This window comes from Bubalus kerabau, chromosome X (assembly GCF_029407905.1).
Source record: "Bubalus kerabau isolate K-KA32 ecotype Philippines breed swamp buffalo chromosome X, PCC_UOA_SB_1v2, whole genome shotgun sequence".
NCBI classification, from domain to species: Eukaryota; Metazoa; Chordata; class Mammalia; order Artiodactyla; family Bovidae; genus Bubalus; species Bubalus kerabau.
The window spans coordinates 22,528,973-22,553,873 of record NC_073647.1 but is presented as its reverse complement, the minus strand read 5'-3'; the positions used below and the strand labels follow the sequence as shown (position 1 = coordinate 22,553,873).

Below are 24,901 nucleotides of genomic sequence, written 5' to 3'. Positions count from 1 at the left end.
AAATTTAATTTTGAAAATTCTCTCTTTAATGATACTCCAAGGAGAGATGGTTTGATGCATCACTGACTCAGTGAACATGAGGTTGAGCAAACTCCAGGAGATAGTAAAGGACAGGGAAGCTTGGAGTGCAGCAGTCCATGGGATCGCAAAGGGTTGGACATGACTTAGCAACTGAACAATAACAAAAGGGGCCTATGAGCATTACTGACAGTGTGGCCTCTCAAGGGGGAGTATTGGGGGCAGCCAGTGCTGGTTGAGTTGTCCCAGGCCCTACTATCTTCCAGGAATGGCAGTTGATGGGCTCATGTATTGAGTTATCAGAAAAGGGTTGCAGAGGACCTCATATAAAATGCTAAGGGGTTGTAGATACTGTTGAGACATTGAAAGGTTTTAAATAGAAGAGTAATATGTTGCATATACATCTTAAATCCCTCTGGTTGCTGTCTGGGAGGTGGTTTAGACAAAGACAAGAGTGGAAGGAGAGAGTCTAATCAGAAGGCTACTGCAATGATTCAAGCAAAAAATCATGGGGCTGAAACAGAGCCTGTAGCACTGAGGATGGCTTGGAGAAAGAGGTGGTTAATAAGATGCCTCAGAGGTAGAATTAACTAGCTTCTGTCCTCAGTGTGTGTGTGTGTGTGTGTGTGTAGGGGAATAAGTCAAGGATCACTGCCTAACAAATGCAACGAGAGACTGTCTTCTGTAAGAGTTCACATTCTCCTCAAGGGGCAGCAGGAAAGAGAGGAGGGGCAGGTCAGAGAGAGCCGGGAGAAACCCAGAGACCAGGTAGCAAGCAAGGAAGCCCCGCCCCTGGATCCGGCCCCGCCCCCGGCTCCACCTCTTCTCCTTCTTCCCACCCACCCTGCAACTGCAGCTCATCCTCGAGGGCGGAGAGAGGTGGTATTTGAGTCCTCCGGTATCCCAGCAGGCAGTGCAGCTTAGAGATGCTGACAAAGGACCGGAGGGAGCAATCGCAGCTGCTTTCCGAGGAGCCGGTGTTGCCGAGGTGAGAGTCCCCCACCGTCCCGTCACCCACTTTCTCCGACTTCGGGAAGACGTGGAAGTTACGTTGCCGAGAGACCCGGCGGAAAGAATGAGCCGTACCCAAACCCGGAGCTTGGCTCTGTGACTGACAGCCGGGCTCCGCGGCGCCGGGACGCGGGTGGGAGGTGGGGGGAAGGCAGATGGAGTCCTTGCTGTCCCATCTCTGACTGTCAATTGCCTCGCCGATCGCGGATCTCCGCCCCAGGGTCGGGCCGGCTCGTGTGTGTTTCGCTTTTGCCCGGGCGGAGGCAGCTGGCTCGAGATCCTCCCGGTGCCTGCCAGACAGAGTTCGGTTGCCCCGGGGATGAGACTCCAGGGACAACTCTTTAGCGGATGTTTCGAGGAGGGCTAGGGGAGGGAGGTCGACACCTTCGGGCTGTCATCGTCCTCGTCCTTCCTCCCAGCCCAGCCCGTCCCCGCGGCGAGCAATTGGAAGGAAATCGGCTGGGCTGGAGAGAGGAGTCCCGGGATCGCTGGAGGGCGATGAAAGTGGGGCGGAGAGGCTGGGAGTGACAGGAAACGCCTTCTTGAAATATCAATAATGGTGGGGGGGGGGGGTTGGTAAGGGGTACGTGGCCTGTATCTTTTCCTTTCCTGGACCTCCGCACGGATCCTGATGGTTGCACCAGCTGCTCGGCTGTAAACAGGCTCACATGACCGGTTTCACATGGAGCCGGCCGGTGTGGGGACGAGGGCTGGAAAGGCAGGGCCCCAACCTGGTGGAGCTGAAGTCCTAAGATGGACCGTTTGATCTCCCTGCTCAGCCTTCCAACCCTTCGTCAATGCTCTGTGGTGTCCCCCCTGGATAAAGTAGCTGACATCTCTCCTCTCTAGACTGAAGTAGCATTTCTGTCCCAGTAGAATCGAGGAGACCTAACTTGGGGGGAAAAAGTCCGGATTTTTTTTTTTTTTAATCTTTGAGGGCGCTAAAGAGGACATAAACCTGAAAAATTGGGTCCTTTGGATCTTGCCTAAACAGTAGTGTACTTTCAGAATGCATTGTGTTAATGTGAATTGCAGGCAGAAGGGGAAAATCTACTTCTTCAGGCAGGGCACACACGGGAATAATATATTCTTGATGAAATTCTTGTCCACTTGTTTCCTCTAAGTGCTGGGAAATCTCTGCGGAGAAAATACCATATACAGGATATTGAATAGGGGATGGACACCAGCTTTTAGATTACACATATATTTGCTTATAAAGCAGTGGGAAGTTTGGAAAACAGGAAACAGGGCCAAATGTTCCTTTCAAGTTGTTCACGTCTTCTTATCCAAACAGGATTCAAGATTAAGGTAGTTTCTGAAGCATTTCTAGAACTCTCAGAATAAGACATTTACTCACATACCAGGATCTTTGAAATTTTTGAATTCCTTTTATTTATAAAATATATTTAAATGTAATGGACAGTATTCAGTACAAAATTACCATGTTATAGGCAAAGATAGAAAATAGAACAAATAGCTTATAACATAATGCATGTTTCTTCCCTTAACTTACTCTTGCACATTTTCTTCCTAAATTTTTTGCTTTCAATTTTTTTTTCTTATGGATCTTTTACATTTAACTCCAATTTCTGAAAAGCAGAAAACAAGAAACTGCAAGAAAAGCTTCCCATGTCTCTAATAGCTCAATAAAGTAATTATTTTTTTCTGATTTTAAAAAGTTTAAAATGAAAGAGAAATTTTAAATCTTGTCTGAAACAGATTATTAGTGTTCTGAATCTTGTTTTGCCACTTTGTAGCATTGTGGAGAACCTTGCCCTACAATAAATAGATTAAGTGATTTACTCTTTGAGGCCCTCCATTTCTTCATCTGTAATCTGAAAGTTTTGTTTTAATCTCCAGAGCCCCTTATAGCTCTCAAATTCCACAAAATAGTGCAGTTTTTGATTGGGCACTATTCTTGGATAAAATAAGCTGGTTAAATAAGCCAAGATGTTGGTTATCAACTGAAAGGAACATACAGTATGTGACAAGAAGTACCTAGAGTCCTATTCTCATTAGGTAATTAGGTAAGTTAACCATGTAGGTTGACCTGTACCTTTCTCTCCCTCCTCTCTGTCAGGAAATTGAAGATTGCTTCAGCTAAATCCTGCCTCCAAAATTAGAAATAACAGTTCACCTGACTTTCTTGACCTTCAGGACATAGTACAAAGTCTGATTCTTTCACTCTTTCCAGCTTCTACCTGAATTAAATGGGCTATGTGATCAGTGATGAAAGTAGCGTAAAAAGGCTGTAGCAGGTTTTCCCCTTGGCAGTACCTTGATTAGATCATCAGAACAAGAATCAGGTTTTCAAAATTGCATTTTGCCAGCACATTCAGAAACTATCAGTCAGTCTCAGGGATTGATTCATACTAACTAAACTCACAAAAGATTTCTATGTTAATATGAATACCAGTTTATTAACTTCAAGGGAGATGTAGAACTGCCAAGCAGATCAGAAAATTCATGTACATGCCAGGGCACCCTTTGCTCTTGACCCTGTGGGAACACATAGAAATTGCTCTTGACCTCCCCTTTTTTCTAGAGTCTGTGTGGCTCACTTCTTAAAACATTCAGTAATTGATACAGTCGACAAGATTATAGCTTGCTTTTTATATAAAAACCATTTTGGTCACTCTTGTATGGATATATCCTAGTCACCTGATTCAACTTGAGCTACCTGAAAAACATCTCTACAATCTGTTTCTTCTCCATTACTCCTGCCTTAGTGTAGCCCCTCACCTCTCCATGCCACATTCATTTAATATTTTTTTTATGGTAGCTACTTTGGAGTCAGGCCCTGTGCTTGAGTGGTGAGTGGCAACCAGTCTCCTCCTTCTGATCATATCCAGTCAGTTCCCTGTTCTAAATCCTTCCAAGTTTCCCTTGGCCTGCAGCAGTGGTTCTCAAAGCATTGTGTGCATCAGAATCATTTAGAGGGCTTACTAAAACCAGAGAGCTGGGCCCCAACCCCAGAATTTCTGATTCAGTAGATCTAAGGTGGGACCCAAGTATTTGCATTTCTAGCAAGTTCCCAGGTGAAGCTGCTGGTCTGGTACCACATTTTGAGAAACGCTGGCATCCAGAATCAAGTCTAAACCTCTCAAACTTGGCTTAGAAGATTTTCACCATCTGGCTCCAGCTTACCTTTCCAGCCTTCTCTTTTGCTGCTCCCCCACACATGCTATTTTTTAACCATAGGCAATGCTAAAGCTCATTTTAAGAGTCCCTTTCATGCCTCCACAAATACTCTTCCTTGGAATTCACCCCCATCTCCCTCCACTCCTACTGCAAACCCCTATTTAAGGCAGACTGTCACTTTCTTTATGATCCCAGAGTATTTTGTATCTATCAGCATTTTAACTCTCTCACATCTTATCCTAATTACTATGTATATCCATTTTTTGTACTAGACTGAGTTTTTGGAGGGCTGAGACCATGATTTCATCTTTTCTCCATATTCCTTAGCGCAGTGCCTGGTATATAATAAGTGCTCAGTAAATGTTTGTTGAAATAATTTGTGATCCTCAAACTTCTGAGAGTGTTCTTCATAGCAACATATGTATTTCATATAGTTAATTAATATGGACTTTGAGAATTGTACATACATCTTGAAATAACTGAAGACATATTTGGATTTTGTAAAACAAAGGTTGCAAATAACTAGTTAGAAAGAAATGTTTTTAAAAAGACATTATTGGAGGGCATCCTTATTTCTTTTATTTATTGGCCATGCCACACAGCATGCAGGATCTTAGTTCCCTGACAAGGAATCAAACCCATGCCCCCTGCACAGAGGCCTAATCACTGGACCACCAGGGAATTCCCCATCCTTATTTCTTTTAAACCTTAAAACGTACACTACTTAACTTTTACATCTTAAATATGTAATAGCCTAGCAATACATATTATTTATAGCAGTCAATCTTGTAAGATATCAAATTATACAAAAAAACCAGAAAGTGTATAAAAACAAAATTGCCTAATATTGAGCAGTGAACCATCTAATATAGCATGAACATTAGAACATTGCTTGTGAAAGAGTCAGTTTTAGGAACAGACCAGCCATTAAAGAGCCTAACAGATAATACCAGAAGCTCAGAGATGAGGAAAGCTGACTTTATGAAATGGGAAGGAAAGAGAGGTTTTGATACCAGTGAGAGTAAAGCAAAAGAACATATTGCTGTTCACTATATACTATTTAGTTGGCCATTGGCAGAGACTGCACGATGTATGGAAGAAAGAGATAGCCCCTATGCCCAGATAAAAGGGGACTGGCCTGAAGGTGGAGCTGGGTCCCCTAATCAGTAAACACAAGAGCCAGGGACAGGTAGGAAGTAGCCGGTGCACTGTAGCCACGCAGATGGCTCACTAGTGTCTGGGGCAGGCTGTACTTCGAATCATGCGTAACTGTTTCAAACTTTGAACCAGTTTGATACAAGAATCCCCAAGAATTACTTTTTTCATTTTTCTTGCAGCCTCCTATCCCCCCCACAAAAAGGGCAGGGGGTGGGGAGGGCAAATGTCCCTGTGTATCTCAGAGCCTTGTCTTCCCCTTCCTCTGGTCCATCCTAAGTGAGAAGGACAGCAAATGGTCACACTTTGGAGTATTGGTCTCCTCCCAGAAGTGCGGGTAGAAAGTATAGGTGCCGATTTCAGTGTGTTGAGGCTCTCTCTCTCTCTCTCTTTTTTTTTTTTTTTTTTTTTTTTAGAGGGAGAGTAGTTTGCAAACTGGTCACAAGGTGGTGTGCACACATAAGGTTTTCTTTCAAATTTCATTCATGTTTGCATTTCTGTGCTTTGGGTACAGAGGAAAAGGATGAGGCAGTTTCCGGTACCAGGAGCTCTGAGTGGTGTTGTCTTTCTGTAATGTCCGGGGTATATCAGAGCCTCAGATTTCTAAACCCTGCTGGCCTAGTTGGGCAAGGGGGAAGGAGGCAGGGATGGTGAGGAGAGGGAAGTGGGAGGGAGGGGGGAGGGGAGAGGCAGCTGGGAGTGCTGATGCTCTCTGTTCTCCTCTTACCCCAGCCCGTGGCAGGTAGCCACCATAGATTTACTGTTCCTCTAATTGGGATCAGTTGCCTGTCTTTTGCGGATAAAGGGTGTTCAGCTATGGGGAAAGGGAGCTGATGGAGGAGCCAGTTATTAGTGGACACCTGTAGGTTAACTGCTGAGTTCAGTATCTTCTAATGCCTAACATTGATCTCTAGTCTTCACATGCAAAAAACAAAACAAGCACAACCCCAGAGAAAAACAATATAGCGTTATGCCTGAAATCTGGAGAGTCATAATTACTCCACATAAAACAAATGTCAAATTATTCACTCTATGAAATAAGTACATTAAAAAATAATGTTATAAAATTACTGAGATCCTTGTAGATTAGAGCAGTAGATGAAGTCAACAAAGAGGGGACATTTGAAGTAGGCTTTGAAGAATGTGTAAAATTTTGGCGTCCAGAGAGGAAGAATAAAGTAAAGTTTGGTTGTGCTGTGCTGTGCTTAGTCGCTCAATCGTGTCCAACTTAGACCCCATGGACTGTAGCTCACCAGGCTTCTCTGTCCATGGGGATTCTCCAGGCAAGAATACTGCAGTGGGTTGCCATGGCCTCTTGCAGGGGATCTTCCCAACCCAGAGATTGAACCCAGGTCTCCCGCATTACAAGCAGGTTCTGTACCATCTGAACCACAAAGGAAGCTCGAACTTGGGTTACTGACAGCCATAGCTCTGCTTTCACAATCAGGAAAAGAAACTATATGCAACTTAGTAAGTGAAATTGTCTCTCTGTTTGTGTTTTTTTCCTTGATAAAACCAAAAAGGAAACACATGCATCAAGACTTGAATTTTGGGTCATCCTTTGAGAATTCTTCTTTTATGGAAAAGCAGGGGAATTTTCTAGAGATGAGGGCATGAATGGCCATCAGCATCAGGGAAGCAGGATTTTTGAACTGAGACACAGAGGAGATGATTATTGTATAGGGAAGTGTGAGTCTGAAGACCAGAGTTCTGCCACCAATATCCTGTGTAACCTTGGGTAAGACCCTTAACCACTCTGGGCCTGCTTTTCTTATTGGTAAAATGAGAAGGATTAGGAGCTGACATTCTTTGACTCTGTGTGTATTTGACTTTCAGAAAGCAACCTTATTAACTGATTTGCCGTGAGGTTTTACCAGCTTAATGTATAATCTGTCCCCAGAATTTTTGCATTTTATCATTTTGCAACGTTGACTAGAGCAAAAAGAAAGTGTTGGTCTCCGGAAAACCATTCATTAAAGGCAGGTGTCACACTCCATTGTGTTTGTTGGCAGAGTCTATAATATTGCACTGGTGACCTGGTGCTAATTCCTCCCTCATCTCCACTGGTTGGAGTTTGGGAGGCGATTTATATCTTAGCCAAGATAAGTGAAAAATGGCAACAGAAATCTGAAAAGAAATAGTAAACTGCTGAAAATGGTGACCAGGGGACAGCCAGCCTATTCACGATACATGGGAAAATATTTAACTCATAAAGAGAAAGCTTCAAAATTCAAAAATAAGAATTTCTACTAAGCCATCATTTAAAGCTAATAATCTACTCTGACCTGTGCCAACTAACTTCTTGAGGTTAGAAACAAGAGTTTAGCACTTGTTCTGTGTGTTTAATTTTGACTTCTCAGTCAGATTTACAAACCGCCTCATATTCCTTTGTGACAAAGTTTTATATTTTCCTAGGTTTGCAAGTCATCTTCAATAAATCTTACTTTTTCTCATTGTATTGAGTTTCTGTTGCATATTAACTTATCTTAAATAATTAAAATCATTCTATTTAACACATAGGTTAAGGTTTTCAATGTTATTAAAAGATCATAAATTGGAAAGAGCAGTTAACAGATTTTTCACACATGGTTTCTAAATACCTTATGTTTCAAAACTGGCACCTTTCTCAAATTAGCCTCTAGTAGAGTTATTGTTTGATTCAACCTTTTTTTTTTTTTTTACTTTTAACTTAGGTCTTCATGTGGTTCAGAATTCAAAAGATATAAAACAGTATTCAGAGAAAACTCCCTCTCACCCCTGTCCTCAGCCATTCAGTTTGTCCTTCCAGGGGCAGCCCTGGCTGTCCTTCCAAAGATATTTTCCCCATATCCAAGAAAATAGGTTTACATAGTCTTTTATCTCCCTTTTCCACACCAAAACTAGCATATCCTATAGTCTGCATTGCGCCCTGCCAAAGCGCTTCCCCTTTCTTCTTGATAGATAGCTGGTATCCCAGCAAATGACTTTATCATACTTAATTTAATGAAATCTTATTAATGACCATTTGGGCTGTTTCCAATCTTCTGCTGTTGCAACAACTAGCCCTTCTTGCATGCCAAGCTTCATTCTATGTGCCTCACATAAATTATTTTATTAATACTCAGTGCTGCAAGAAAAAAAAACAACAACCCCCCTCCAAAAAAAAGAATCCCTCAAACCTTTCTCATACAGGATTTCACACAAGGGGACTATTTGGGAATATTTATGCCCAACACATTCCTAGAAGTAGAATCTCTAGATCTGAGAGTTATATACATTTAATTTTAGCAGGTATAGTGGATGTGCCAATTTATATTTATATCCTTGGAAGCAATGTAAGAACATGCCTGATTGCTCCCACCATGTACTGTCAAACATTTTTATTTTTGCCAATTTGACAGGTAAAAACATGTATTTCGGTATAGATTTAGTTTGTATTTCTCTTGTGAGTGAAGTTACACATACTTTTGTAACTTTAAAAACAATTTGTATGTCCTTTTCTATAAAATATTACAGTGTTTGCTCATTTTTATATTGCATTATCTTTTTTTAATGATTTATGGGTCCTCTGTATATAGTAGGGGAGTTACACGCTGCCTGTGATATGAATTTAAAATGTTCTTTCAGCTTTACTTATAAAATTTATTTGCCATGCAGAACTTTAAAAATTTTTGTATAGTTGAATTTATTATCTTTTTGGTTTCTGGTTGTTAGCCTAAGATCATATAAAAAAAAACAACAGATTTCCCATGGTTTCTAGTGCTTTTATGTTTTTAAAAATACATTTAAAGCTTTGTACCATTTGGGATTTATTACAATTAAATTTTGGCATTTTATAAGGAGTGAGGCATAAAATCAACTTTTTTTCTAGGTGGATACCTGATTTTATCAACATTTGACTGAACTATGTTCCACAAATTAGAGATGCTACCTTTTATCATAAGCTAAATTCTCACCTTGAATTTTAGAGTAAGATGTTGAATATTATTTAGTGATGCCAAATTTGGTTGTTCTATTCCTGATAGCTAAGCTTATTAAGAAAGTAATTGTAGAGCTTATCATTTTCTATTCAAAAAAGTATCCCAAACTTCCAGGAGTACATTATCCAAATAGAAATGTGTATAGCTCTTAACAAAGGAATGAAATTTATGGCAAATAAAAACTCAGAAGTAAAATAATTTTATCAGATGCTTTTCAGAATAACTTTAGTTTTCTTTTATTGAAATGGACAGTTAGTTTGGTATAGTGGAAAGAATACTGGACAAAGAGAGGCCTTCTGGCATTTTTTTTGTCTGTCTGGTCTTTTCCTAATTTAGTAATAGCAACGAATACTTAGAGTAGCACCTTGCCTATAGCAAGTGCTAAAGGCTTTACATATATCAATTCATTCGGTATATATAATTAATAAGAAGTTTGTAATTTGTTGTAAATTAAACCTATGTAAAATATTATTATTAATAAAAATGTCGAGTGCTTTGAGCTTAGTCAAAACAGTAACAACAACCTAACACATATGAGCTATAGGCATGCCATAAGTGTACAAACAGAAAGTGGGCTCTGGGGCAGCCTGTGGATGCTGACCTTACCAAGCTTCTGCCTTGCTTTCACAGTCTTGTGTCTTTGCTTATGCTGATCCCCAGGAATGAATGCCCTCCCTGCTCACTCCCCCCAACACAGAAGCCTTTCTTTTCTTTAAGGGCCACCCCAAATATTATCTCCTGGCCTCTCTTCCAGGTAGAATTATCCAGGCAGTCTTCTAACTCCCTAGCACTTTATATACAGCAGTATGCATTATAATAAAAGTAGCTTAAATATTTGTTTTGTCTCTTCAGTTAGACTAGAGTCTCTGGAGAGCAAGGCCAGTGCATTATTCATTTTTGTATCTCTGTGCAGCTCTTGACATAGTTCCTCACCTAAAAGATTGTGGGCAGGAGGAGACAGGGGCAACAGAGGATGAGATGGTTGCATGGGATCACCAACCCAATGGACATGAGTTTGAGCAAGCTCTGGGAGATGTTGAAGGACAACCCATGGGGTCACAAAGAGTCAGACATGAGTTAGCGACTGAACAACAATGTTCAGCTGGGAAAAAAGAATAAAAATGTGCATACATGATTATACAGTATCCTATTTGATAAAAGTGGACAAAGCCCCAGTCAGAATCACAGCCCTGATAGCTGGTAGAAATCAAACAATGTAATCATTTGTTAATATTTCTCTTTGAGTGTATGAGAACTTGAGTGCAAAGTATTAAATGGTTTGTGGCCTATTCTAAAGCTGTGATCTACAAGGTAAAACTCAGACATTTTCTGTGATTGTATATTTTTGCTTTCATATTTTATTTTACAAAGCCATATTTGGGGTGCTAACTAAGAATGTTGTTGATCAAAATTAGATTAGGAAATAAATGCAGAAACATTACTTATCAGACAGGCAGACTTCTGCCAGCTACAACTTTCTGGAACATATTCAAGAGCCCCAGAAGGAATCCAAAAAGGTCTCTGAAGTTGGAAGAAAATAGCTCTCACAAAGCTTGTGTACTTATGTAGGAGGGGAGGCATGGTGCCACTTGCATGCCAAGGCTTGCTAACTGACTTGAATTTGCATAGAAAACTCAGCAAGTTTGGATATTCGGCTTCTTTTCAAGACATTTCTGTTTGTGGGTTTCAATAGAAAAATGATTAAGAGAACTGTCCCACCCACGCTGCCAGAGGCACTAACTAAAGCATTGTTGTAATGATGATTTTTTTTTTTTTTTTTTTTTTTTTGCTTTTTCATGTTGTTCATGGGGTTCTTGAGGCAAGAATACTGGAGTGGCTTGCCATTCTCTTCTCCAGTGGACCACATTTTGTCAGAATTCTACACCATGACCTGTCCTTCTTGGGTGGCCCTGCGCAGCATGGCTCATAGCTTCATTGAGTTACACAAGGCTGTGATCCATGTGATCATTTTGGTTAGCTTTCTGTGATTGTGGGTTTTGCTCTGGAGGCTGTGGGATTGTAGTTCTTGACTCCTTTGTCTGCCCTCTGATGGATGAGGATGAGAGGCTTGTGGAAGCTTCCTGATGGGAGGGACTAGCTAGCTATGGGGAAAACTGGGTCTTGCTTTGGTGGGCAGAGCCAATGCTCAAAAAATCTTTAATCCAATTGTCTGCTGATAGGTGGGGCTGTGCTCCCTCCCTATTGGTTGTTTGACCTGGGGAGGCCCAGTTCTGGAGTCTACAGGCTCTGTGGTAGGGCTAGAGGCGACCTCCAAAAGGACTTATGCCAACACGCGCCTCCCAGGACTGCTGCTGCCAGCGCCCCTGTCTCTGCGATAGGCCACTGCCAACCCACTCCTCTGCAGGAGACTTTCAAACACTCACAGACATGTCTGGCTCAGTCTCTTGTGGGGTCAGTGCTCCTTTCCCCTGCATCCTGGTGTGCACAAGGTTTGTTTGTGCCCTCCAAGAGTCTCTGTTTCCCCAAGTCCTGTGGAAGCTCTGTAATCAAATCCCGCTGACCTCCAAAGTCAGATTCCCTGGGGATTTCCAGTCCCTTTGCTGGATCCCCAGGTTGGGAAATCTAATATGGGGCCTAGAACATCCGCAATAATGCGAGAACTTCTTTGGTATTACTGTTCTCCAGTACGTGAACTGAGAACTTCCAGGTGTACAAACTGGATTTAGGAAAGGTAGAGGAACCGGAGATAAAATTGCCATCTGTTGGATCATAGAAAAAAACAAAGAGAATTCCAGAAATACTTCTGCTTCATTGACTATGCTAAAGCCTTTGTGTGGATCACAATAAACTGTGAGAAATTCTTAAAGAGATGGGAATACCAGACCACCTTACCTGTCTCCTGAGAAACCTGTATGCACAAGAAGAAACAGTTAGAACCAGACATGGAACAATAGACTGGTTCAAAATTGGGAAAGGAGTACGGCAAGGCTGTATATTGTCACCCTGCTTATTTAACGTATATGCAGAGTACATCATGAGAAACGCTGGGCTGGAAGAAGCACAAGCTGGAATCAAGATTGCCAGGAGAAAGATCAGCAGCCTCAGATATGCAAATGACACCACCCTTATGGCAGAAAGGGAAGAGGAACTAAAAAGCCTCTTGATGAAGGTGAAAGAGGAGAGTGAAAAAGCTGGCTTAAAACTCAACATTCAAAAAATTAAGATCATGGCATCTGGTCCCATCACTTCATGGCAAATAAATGGGGAAAAAGTGGAAGCAGTGGCAGATTTTATATTCTTGGGCTCTAAAATCACTGCCGACAGTGACTCCAGCCACGAAATTAAAAGAGCTTGCTCATTGGAAGAAAAACTATGAAAAACCTAGACAATGTATTAAAAGGCAGAGAAATCACTTTGCTGACAAAGGTTCATATAGTCAAAGCTATGGTTTTTCCAGTAGTCTTGTATGGATGTGAGAGTTGGCCCATAAAGAAGGCTGAGTGCTGAGGAATTGATGCTTTCAAATTGTGGTGCTGGAGAAGACTTTTGAGAGTCCCTTGGACAGCAAGGAGACCAAACCAGTCAATCCTAAAGGAAATCAACCCTGAATATTCATTGGAAGGACTGATGATGAAGCACCAATGTTCTGGCCACCTGATTCGAAGAGCCGACTCACTGGAAAAGACCCTGATTCTGGGAAAGATTGAGGGCAGGAGGAGAAGTAGGTGACAGAGAATGAGATGGTTGGATGGCATCACTGACTCAATGGACATGAATTTGAGCAAACTCCAGGAGATAGTGAAGGGAAGCCTTGCATTCTGTAGTTCATGGGGTCACCAAGAATCGAACATGACTTAGCGACTAAATAATGAGTATTAAAAAAGTGAGTCTTGTGTTTTTCCCCTGTAAATCATGGAAGCTTACTTTTTTTTTCTTCTTTAAGAATTCTGATTGGCTCACATAAAATATGTTGTAACAAAATGTATTCTTTTTTTTTAATCTGAGGTTTTAAAATACTGACAACCCTTTGGTCGCACCTCTTTGAGGGTGATTAAATAGGAAGCCTTCTTTATTCCTGTATTCAAGTTTGTAAGTAACTTATCATAGGTTGATATCCCAAATGTGAAAGGAGCATGTATAAGTTTCTTTGCAGAGTTTAGTAGAACCTGTATAAGTAAACCAAGAGGAAAAGTCAAAGGCATGTTTAAATGATTTGGGGACTGTTTTAATGTATGCTAACCATGCTAGTCACAGCTAGCTCATGAAAAACAGTTATCACTCAGCTTGCTTTCTCTCTTCTCTTTCCAGATTGCCAAAATGCTTTGGAGTTTTTAACTGATTTTTAAGAAAAATCCCAAGTAGATTTGAGACTGTAAAAACCGACGCCTCAGCGAGGGGGATTTAGTGCCAATGCATCAACAAAAAAGACAGCCAGAGTTAGTGGAAGGAAATCTTCCTGTCTTTGTGTTTCCCACAGAGCTAATATTTTATGCAGATGACCAGTCAACACATAAGCAAGTGTTGACACTCTATAATCCCTATGAGTTTGCCTTGAAGTTCAAAGGTGAGTCTCCTAGGTCTGTTGTATGGATTGAACTACTCCCTACTAATTTTTGACTTGTAGAAACTAATTTTTTAAAAATCACTAATGGCCATTGTGACTTTTTCTTTCAGTTTTGTGTACTACTCCAAATAAGTATGTTGTCGTTGACGCTGCAGGTGCAGTAAAGCCTCAGTGTTGTATGGATATGTAAGTCAAAAGCACTTCCTGGTAATATATTTTCAGTGTGTTGATATTTATGTGTTTAACTTGCAAAAGATCTTTTCTTAAAGCTGCTCCACCTTGGCACTCATTACATTTTGAATTTTTGCTGAGAGTTTGTCTGTCAACATTCTTTTTAAGAAGTTTCTAAGAAATTCTAAACAGGTTGGCCACATAATAATTCATTATGTTGGAGCCAAGGTGTGTGTTAATATTTCCATGAACATTTCCTCGTGGTTGTGCGTTTAGTCATAGCAGAGAGATTTATGAAATTAAAGTTCTAACTTAATCCTGTACATTTCTCTAGCTATAATAGGGAATTTAGTCTTCTTTGGAACATCTTGCTATTATAGTGACAATTGAGGGACTAATAATGCTACACTCTGAGAAAAATAGTAATGTAAATTCATCTGAAATGATTCAGTAATAAAACTGAGTTAGTCTATACAAACAGGAAGCAAGTGTATAACTACTCATCTGGAAAATGTTAGCTGAGCTCTTCCAGATAATTTGGCCTTAAAGTGTCAGATAAATGATTGTTTGTTCAAGCTGTTCATATTTAACTTTCACTTTAAAACTAGAGGTGACCAGATGGATCTAATGACCAGCCCTTAATTTAAGCTACCAAGTAAACTGTATTGCTTTAAATCTTCCATGAGAATGAGAAGCAGAAGTTTTTTCTCTGGCATATATTTTCATCATCTCAGAGCCATAAAATGATGTATCTTTGATGATAGGTTTTTTTGCATATTTCTTTGATTTTCACTGTGTACATGATAAGGACTATTCCAAAGAAATATAGTATCTTGCCCCATAAATGTGTTACCTTTGACTTAATTGTTTTGTGTTCTCTATTAAGAATAAAGTAAAAATGAATGGCACTGAAGATAACTTTCATAAAAAATTACACTGCTTTATACTCTTTTCAGAGAAATACAGAAATGTATTGTTAGCCTTCTGTTGCATTGGTCTTACTGGATTACCTACTTATTCGATTGCTTATTTTTGCCTTTGTGCATGGACTTCAATTTTAATTGAAGTCTAGGGTGAGGTTTGTTATTTTGTTTTTTGAACAATAAATAAGTGGCAATAGGAATTTTTGAGACTTTTGTGGGGAAGAAACAATTTCATATATAATCCTCTTTAGTAAATATTGCTACACAGAGATATCCAGGAAAAAATGTCATTGTGAAAAGGAATTTCCTTTACCTATCCTTTTATTTTAGACTCTTATTCATCAAATATTTAAGAATTACCCATTTCTTTTGGGGTTATACTGTGATTTTTTTTTTTTTTTAAAAAAACATCATCAACAAGTTTCTGTATTTGAGTATTTGGTTACACTCAGTAAATATGTATGAAATCTCTTGCAGAATTCTGTTTGAAACCTAAACCGCATTTGTTCTTTTTCAATGTTTCAGTGTAATTCGTCATAGAGATGTCCGATCCTGTCACTATGGCGTAATAGACAAATTCCGTCTCCAAGTTTCCGAGCAAAGCCAGAGGAAGGCTTTAGGAAGGAAAGAGGTTGTGGCTACTCTTCTCCCGTCCGCAAAAGAACAACAAAAGGAAGAGGAGGAAAAAAGAATAAAAGAACATTTAACTGAAAGTTTGTTTTTTGAGCAGTCGTTTCAACCAGGTAACTGCGTTGTGTTGGTTTTTTGTTTTGTTTTGTTTTACTTTGGGTTGTTAAAGTCCTTTTGAGGTCTTACATGTTTCTTACTTTAAATGAATCAGGGAGCAAAGAATAATTACTAGAACAATAACCTGCCACTCTAAACCTAGTTGACTACTTCAAAAGTGAATGTAGAGATCAGGTACCTAGAATTGAACAAGAGACCTCAAGCTGGCCTTTTAGGGGAGAAAATAACTCCACTAGACAGGGCTGCTAAAGCTGAAACTCCAGTACTTTGGCCACCTCATGCGAAGAGCTCACTCATTGGAAAAGACTCTGATGCTGGGAGGGATTGGGGGCAGGAGGAGAAGGGGACGACAGAGGATGAGATGGCTGGATGGCATCACTGACTCTATGGACGTGAGTCTGAGTGAACTCCGGGAGTTTGTGATGGACAGGGAGGCCTGGCGTGCTGCGATTCATGGGGTCGCGAAGAGTCGGACATGACTGAGCGACTGAACTGAACTGAACTGAGACAGGGCTGTAAGGCAGGGGCAGTCATTGCCAGAGCTTTTCAGTCTATAAAACCTGAGACTGCAGGCACTGTACTTTACAATGCTAGCACAATTTGGCAATTCTGTACTTTTGTTTCTGTGACTTTCCTATATCCTTTCTCATTGAATTAATTCGAAGAAGGAGAGAAATTGTGCTTGGCAGTAGGCCAAGTTTGGTGCACTTTTCATATTATTTTGGAAAAAAAACCTCATTAAAGTTGAAGTTAATTAAACTAAGTAGATTATAATATCCCCTTCCCCTGTGGACTGTTAATTGAATCCCTCTCCATTCCTCATTTCCTTCCAGCTTAGATATTCAGGAGTGCTATGATATATTCTTTCAACATCGACAGTATCCTCATATTCAACTCTTTGGACATCATTCCCCCATCCTTTGATCTTCTTCTTATCTCCCTTCAACCCTATTATAAAGGGAGGAAGAGAAAACTTTCCATAGAAAAGCATGGTGACTTTTTGATCCTGATATATAAATGTGATAGCACCTGTTCTTGAAATCGCAACACTATATATAAAGGAATAAAAACCATCTACTTGTCATTACATTAATTCTTAAATCCCTATCAGTTTGTTCATCTTAGAATGTTTATTTTGACAAGACAGGCATTGGCTGGAGGCAAGTGTCTTCTCATTCCATGCAGGGAGTGCCCAGGTTCGCTGGTGATACCAAGACTAGGAATTAGGTAGTAGTTAGTAGATTGTTTTCTTCTCAGCAACTGTTATTAACTGACAGAACTAGTTTTTCATGTTTTGAAGGTGAAAGAGAATCTCTGTCAAATGTCACTTTGATGACATTTGATGACGTCAAATGGACACTTTGATGTCCAATCGGTACTGTGAAGTTGACTTATAAATAGATGTGAAATGCAAGATTCCTCTTTTAAAATGCCTTCTATAGAAGAAGAAAGGCCATCTGAGTGTTTGGTTTGGGGTGTTAATTTTGTAATTTAAAGTGGTCATTGGAGATCACTTTTGTGTTTAACAGACTGGTGTGATGCCCAAGAGGGTTTAGTGTTTTACATATTTTTTTTCTTTTATTTTTAAATTTGTTAGAATTCAAGTGAAAATCATCCTAAAATACAAATGTGTATTAATTGAACATTTTCTTCTTATTTTATGTGTGTAACAAACCTTTGTATCTCAGGTACATTAGAGAATTGTTCTAATGTAAAATTGGAGTAAGTAGATGAATAGAATTGGTGATATTGGCATAGTACATGGTAGTCTCTGTTTTTGGGGGGAAAAACACCTCTCTAAGCCATCCTTGTCAGGAAGCTCAAGAAGGCAGGCACCTTATTTGTCTGGTTCATCATTATGTCCTTGGCACCTAGCACAGTGCCCGGCACAGAGTAGTTATACAGGAAATATGTACATGGGCCTCAGTAGAAAGGCTGGACTTCTCACCTGGTAGTCTGTTAGATTGTTTTTCTTTATCTTAAAAAGTTTCCAAGTCTCCTGCTCCTTTGTAGAGCAAGGGCAATACCACAGTAGAGCTCCTCACTCCCCACAGTCTCGGCCAGCAAGTCCCATTTGTGGGTAGTTACCCCAATGCTTCTAATAATATGGCAGGAAATTGAGTAAAGTAATAGAGTGTAAGAGTAACTTATTCAATCTAGGCTCACAGAGTGATATTTTTAGCTTCTCTTGTTTATTAAATTAATAGTAAATTATGTATGGTTTCCAGTATATGGAATTCTAGGTTTTTCATTATGTTTCTCTGAATCAAAATGTTGAAAGAAATTGCAATTGTTCTATGGGAGTCATTATTTTTGCATGTCTTTAGCTGTAGAAAATGTTTATTAGGTATGTTATAGGCACAACAATATTGTGAGGTTCTCTCTTTGAGTTTTGCTGGAAAAATGGTTAGAGGCTATATCTCAAGATATTTGGATCTTAAAATGTAGTGAAAGGCAGTAAAAATGAGAAATTCTTCTCAAGTTTATGTATTGTATAAAAGACATCTTAGTAACAAATTAAAGGAAGGAAACAATACCTATAATCCCACACACTTAACAAATCTGCCTTTATGTGTTCTGTGTTACTTTCTAGACCTTGTCTATGAGCATAAATATAATTATATACATATATATATATTTCATTTAACAGAAATTGAAGAGAAACCCACAAAGCATACTTTCACAAAATACCAAAGCCCAGGTCATTAAAAAGGTGTTTTAAAAGGATTCATCTGAATCTTAGTGGGTTTATCTTAATTATATTACTAAAAAACTGCTATGCCTGATGCCAGGTTTGAGCTAGTGCTATTTGGCTTAAGAAAACTACTTTCTTTATTACTGATTATAATAATAAAGAATTGAAAATGACCTAAAAGTCTATAAATTGGGGATTGATTAAATTACAAATATTCAAAAGATGGAATGTCATGCAGACATTTACAAGGATTTAATAGAATGGGCTTCCCTGGTGGCTCAGTGTGGGGAAGATCCCCTGGAGAAGGAAATGACAACCCACTCCAGTATTCTTGCCTGGGAAATCCCATGGACAGAGGAGCCTGGCGGGCTGCAGTCCATGGGAATTGGACACAACTTAGTGACTAAACAACAACACAATAGAATTGTCCTATATTGACATAAAAAGAGAGTCAAATATTTTTCCAAGTGAGAGTAAAAAGTTAAGAACAGTATGTATAATATGGTCTCATTTAAGTAAAAAATCATTTTACATGTTTATATGGGCATTTATAAAATCTGCAAGGATCTATATACCAAGCTATTAACAGTGTTATCTCTAAGAAGATGGGATTACTGAAGAACCCTTATTTTTTTCTGTATCTGTGAAATTTTTACAACCCTGTAGTATCAGAAAAACTCTCCACTTTGAAAAATGTCAAGCATTTATGTGAATGTTTTTGAAATTTCTCTAAACAGTAAAAATTTCTTGAAATTATCTTTCAAGGAATAAAACTGTGGGTTTGCATTGAGCAGTGTAGTTGTCAGAAATATTTGCCTTGAAAACTTACCTTTGCAACAAGGACAAAAAGTACTATATTCATTAGCAAAAGACAGACTTGTTTTTAGGCATTTATGCTATTGTTTCATCTCAAGCAATAATCACTGTAAACTTTGAATTTGTTTTCAGCTATCTGGCTTTGGTGAGGCTCAATTAAGCTTCACACAACAGCTAAGGTATTAATAATTTAGAAAAGCTGCATCTAATAATAAAATGAACAGTGTTTTTCATTAATAAAACACAAAGATTGTGTTGCTGTTGGCTATTTCTTTTAATGAAAAGAAGGGTAGTGGGAAAAGCTGTAAGACAGAAAATTCTGGTGGGTTTCTTAAAAATATGGGTATGAATACTATATAGCTCTGTACAGCCAGATCTATAGAAGGGCAGACCTGATAATAAATGTTTAAAAATTTTATATTATTATAGTAAGAACACAATATGATATTTACTGTTTTAACTACTTTTTGTGTACAATATAGTATCGTGGACTGTAGGTACAATGCTGTACAGCAGATCTCTAGAACTTACTCATCTTGCATAACTGAGATTTTTATGCTCATTGATTAGCAACCTGGCCCCTGGCAGCCAACATTCTACTCTGATTCTATGAGTTTGTCTATTTGAGATTTCTCATACAAATGGAATCGTGTAGTATTTGTCCTTTTGTGACTCAGTTATTTCATTTAGCAGACTATTTGCCGGATATTGTCTCTGCTGTTTTCTTCTGTACTATAAATGCAGGTAGAGTGGAGGGCAAGAATTTTCATAGGCAGTTTTAATAACATTAAAGTTGAACCTTTTCTGGTGCCTTAACATTTTCCAAAATGGTAGCAGGATGCTGCAGTTATTAGGACCAAACCTGTCTCAAGGTCTACCAAAGATACTCCCAGAAGGTAGTGTAGCTCTACTGCAGTGGGCTCCAAAGTGGACACACAAGTAGTGCATGAGGGATATGGGAAGACAATGCTAGAACTTCAATTTCTATCTGTGTTTAGCCCATTCTATTAAAATTCTATTTGCATATTTCATATTAAATGTAATAGTACAGTACTTATGCCTATAATTTGTAAACATACACAGGTGATACATGCTCAAACACTTTCTACAAATTCCAGTGGGGTGGTGGGGAAAGGATGATGGCCACTAGAACATTCCATCCTGTAATGGGCTTCCAGATAAGTCCAACAGATAAGGTCCCATGGGATGGGAATGATGGAGAAAGTATCAGAGAAGTTAGACAAAACCAGAATCCTGGTGAGTGGTGGCCAGTCTATATGAATGAACTTTTATCTAAGTTGTTTTTAGAAGAAATCTCAGGAATTCTTGTCTTTTTACAGAAAACAGAACTGTCTCCTCAGGACCTAGTTTACTGACTGTCTTCCTGGCAGTGGTGTGTATTACAGCTCTGATGCTTCCCACGCTGGGGGATGTGGAATCGCTGGTGCCTCTCTACCTCCACTTAAGTGTGAATCAAAAATTAGTGGCTGCTTATATCTTAGGTAAGTGTTTTAAAGATGCATTGGGGCATAGCATACTACTAGTACTAGTTTGACTCAGTCGTGTCCAACTCTTTGTGACCCCATGGACTGTAGCCCACCAGGCTCCTCCCTTCATGGGATTCTCCAGGCAAGAATACTGGAGTGGGTTGCCATTTCCTTCTCCAGGGGATCTTCCCGACCCAGGGATCAAACCCGGGTCTCCCGCATTGCAGGCAGACGCTTTAACCTCTGAGCCACCAGGGCATAGCATAGGCAGGTTTTTTTCTTGAAAAGAAGAATACATTATTCCTTTATTTATCCCATTATTTCTTTAAAAAAATCGATTCTGGACTAAATTGTATCCTAAACACTTAAAGTATACATTGTAGAAACATGAAAGTTATAGAAACACTAATATTAAACCTAAAGCAAGCATTCCTAACATGAATCAAGGCCCAGAATCTTTAAATGGCTCGCCTAAGGTCATTGATTATAATTGATTCTTTTTAATTTTTTAAAATTTTAACACAATTTTAAAGATTACTTTCCACTTACAGTTATTACAAATATTGACTACATTCCCTGTGTTATACAGTACATCCTTGAGCCTCATACCCAACAGTTTGTACTTCCTAGTCCTCTACGCCTATGTTGCCCCTCCCTATGTAGGCAATTTTTATGGCCTGGAGGTGGTAGTGGTGGTTTATGTGTATATGGGGTGATGGTGGTGGCTTGATTTTTTTTTTAAAGAAAAACAAAAAAATATTGCTTCAGAAGCATGTTGAGGTAAAATGTATTTTAAGATTTAATTGTTGGCTTACATTTGGTTCTTTCGAACTTATTTATCTAGTACCAAATACTATATTTATTCCATTATTGTCCTTTTGCTGATTTACAACTGTATGGGATTCCCAGGTGGCGCTAGTGGTAAAGAACCCGCCTGCCGATGCAGGAGACACAAGAGACAGGTTTGTCCCTGGGTCTGGAAAATCCCCTGGAGAAGGAAATAGTCACCCACTCCAGTATTCTTGCCTGGGAAATCCCATGGACAGCAGAGTCTGGCGGGCTACAGTCCATGGGGTCACAAAAAATCAGATACAACTGAAGTGACTTAGCATGCATGCAAAACATGTATAAAATGTAAACTGCATACACTCCATTATACAGCATTTCCACTTCTAGGAATTGACCTTAGGGAAACACACAAAGCACATACAGTGATAAAGATGAACCAAGGCAGCTTTGTTTAATATTGTGGTCCTTTCTCTTTAAACTAGTTCCCTTGTCTGCTATTGAATCATTTCTTTCAGTCATCCTGGCTTGAAATCTTATAGTTAATTAGTTCAAATGAACAAACATTTATTCAATACCTACCATGTGTCAAAGATTAGGATTCTGGTGATGCATGACTCTTTCCTCATTGTCTCCTCTCACCTCTTTTGAGATGCCAACTCTTTTCAGTTCCTTGGTGTGCTCACTTTTTTTAAACTTCAAAATTGTCTCCTGAGTTGTCTCCCTGACTTCTATCTGTGTCCCTTCTCTTCCTATTCCTCCCCCTTTTATCCCCGTTATTTCCCCCTCAACCAAAATCACCCATCACATTACTGTCAGGTTGATTTCAATTCTGAGTTGGTTTCACCACCACCACTCTATTCAACAACCTTCAATGATTCCCCATAATCCATAGAATGAAGTATAACTCCATAGTTTGACACTGAAGACTCCATGCTCCGAGTCCTCTCTGAGTTAATCTTGTCTAGCTGCTTCTCTATGTAAATCCTTGTTTAGAGCCCGTTAGGTTATTTATTGACCTCCCAAAGCTCATCTGGAGCCCCAGTCCTACCTCTATGCCCTTGTTCTTGCCATTCACTCACCTGAAATGCCAGCCCATCTTACTGTTTTCTGTCTTTCCTGTTCATCTTTTAGGCTTACTTCAGCCTAACCTTTTGGGGCATCTTTGCCCCAAGTCCTATGCGATTATTTTCCTTCTCTGTACTTTATCACTCACTTTTTAAGAACCATTTAGGACCGAGTATATTCTTATATTATTAAAATTCTTATGTATGGAGTCTCTTCCAAAGGAACAAGCTAAGCAGAAATATATGCTTTTGTCTCTCTGTGGCTCTAGGACACTGGAATACAAATAGGCTTACGTTGTTTTTGTTGATAAAGTTGGCTGCGTCTACTGACACTTTAAACTGCCATGTCTGCTATTATTATAGCTGATGTGACTGGAAAATGTGAGAGATATATTTAATGGTTAAAAAATTAGCTATGGCCAGACATTAGTGATTTATTTAAATCTATCCAATGACTGCCAATTACTATATATTGGATATCTTCCGCTATAGTATCTGTATAGTATCAAAATTCAAATTTATTTTGAGTTCTTGGTAGAGTGCCTGGCTTTGTGCTGTAAAGATTTTGTAAAATGCATGTCTTTAACTGTGCTCCAATTTTTTCTTTCAGGTCTTATCACAATGGCTATATTTAGAACATGAACAAGGAGTTCAGTTGACTTCTAAAGTACATTTATCTTGAAAATATGAATGTGGACTGCCTTTTATCTCTATTTCACCCCATTAACATGCTACAAACTATTGAATGATTTACAATCATTTCAAATGTATAATATATATTTTAAATTACTCTATAATTTTATTCCAAGGACTCCAGCACATTATGTTACAGATAGCAAGGAGGCTTCTGAGTGACACTTAGGAAATTATTTGAAGAAATTCTTTTTACATCTAAGCCACCCATGCAAAAGACTTAATTAAGACATTTGTTATTTCCTCATCCTTTTTCTAATTCACTTTGATTGTTGCAGTCATGTGTTCTTCAAAGTTAAAGGCCTAAAAGAGCAAACTGACCAGCCTAAAAGTAAAAGTACATTTACTTCCTAGGTACGAACATCAGTGTTCCTATGTAAACTATGCCTTGTCCTCTACCATTATAAACAGTTGCCATGGTGTTTCTAAAATACGAGTTTTACAGTCAATATGTAGAGAGTAATTAAAAGGATAAAGTACTGAGGGATCATGCTTAGTCTCTCACAGAAGACATATTTAATTCATTTGATGAACTGCAGAATAGGTTGTGGTCCAGCCACCAAGAAGTAGGGTGACCATTCTATTTGGTCTAAGAATTCTAAAGGAAGGTAGACATTTGTTTAGTTACTTGGTACACCCTAGCTTTACCTCTGGATAATGCTTTATGGTATGGGAGGAAAATCCCTTGTCTTTTCTCCATAGCCCTCTGCCTGACTGTAAGGTACTAGCCCAGATTGGGGCTACCAATGCCAGGTGGTTTGTGTGGAGATGATTTTTCACCTTTAAACTCTAAGCCAAGCATCAACATAAAAAATCCTTGATATCTGTCTATTTTATACCAGTCACTGAGATATTTTTTAAGTTGTATTTATAAGTTTGTATTTATTATTAAAACAACTTTACCAAAAAAGTCCCCTGAAGCACAACTATTTACATTTCTTTATAGCTCTTCTGATCTCTAACATATATATGCAGTTTTAACTGTTAGTGTTGTAGTAATTGATCTTTTGACTTAGGATTTTTATCTGAGAGCACAATGCATTGAGTCTCTTGAAAATCATGTTTCAGATCTTTTTACAGAATGAATTTATGCACTGCTACTGTAGTATTCTCAAGGATAAACACAAGATATATGCCTGATGTTGGTTTTTGCAAGAAACAGTACTTTGCTTCTAAAGTCAAAGCTTTTATGTATACTCTTTCATAGAAAATCTTCATTGTTTAACCATTTGGGGAGCATAAATCATTAAATGGATCATGTCTGTACATTGTGTAATGACTAAAAAGCACATAAATGTAATCTATTTTGAACTTTGTTAAAAAAAAAATTACCCTTGTGTTTGAAGTGAAGTCGCTCAGTTGTGTCCGACTCTTTGCTTCCCCATGGACTGTAGCCTGCCAGGCTCCTCTGTCCATGGGATTTCCCAGGCAAGAATACTGGAGTGGGTTGCCATTTCCCTTCTCCAGGGGATCTTCCCAACCCAGGAATTGAACCCAGGTCTCCCGCATTATAGGCAGACACTTTACCTTCTGAGCCACCAGGGAAGTCTGTGTTTGAAAGTTATCCTTGTTTCTCTGTCCATCTCAAATCGTGTATATGTGTATGTGTGCGAGTGCAGGTGCACGTGCGTGCCTGTGTGCGTGTGATCACACATTGTAAAGAACAGAAATTACTTTAAAAAATAAAAGAAAATGGAGACCTGAAGT

The 24,901-nt window shown here is 39.1% G+C and overlaps 1 protein-coding gene across 1 annotated transcript; it reads left to right on the top strand.

The window, feature by feature from the left end:
* Positions 1–854: 854 nt before the first annotated feature.
* MOSPD1 (motile sperm domain containing 1) lies at positions 855–24,899 on the top strand. The gene is made up of 6 exons (XM_055563472.1): positions 855–1,006; positions 13,554–13,809; positions 13,920–13,995; positions 15,429–15,646; positions 20,502–20,663; positions 23,112–24,899. The coding sequence occupies exons 2-6, from the start codon at positions 13,656–13,658 to the stop codon at positions 23,141–23,143; spliced, it is 642 nt and encodes a 213-aa protein (XP_055419447.1). The 5' UTR covers positions 855–1,006; positions 13,554–13,655; the 3' UTR covers positions 23,144–24,899.
* Positions 24,900–24,901: the final 2 nt, after the last annotated feature.

Bases quoted from the DNA above. Each gene is read 5' to 3' on its own strand.
- MOSPD1 (XM_055563472.1), top strand. From the start codon at position 13,656: ATGCATCAACAAAAAAGACAGCCAGAGTTAGTGGAAGGAAATCTTCCT. The intron at 13,996-15,428 runs GTAAGTCAAAAG...TCAATGTTTCAG, and splicing joins CCTCAGTGTTGTATGGATAT to TGTAATTCGTCATAGAGATG. The intron at 20,664-23,111 runs GTAAGTGTTTTA...TTTTTCTTTCAG, and splicing joins AGTGGCTGCTTATATCTTAG to GTCTTATCACAATGGCTATA.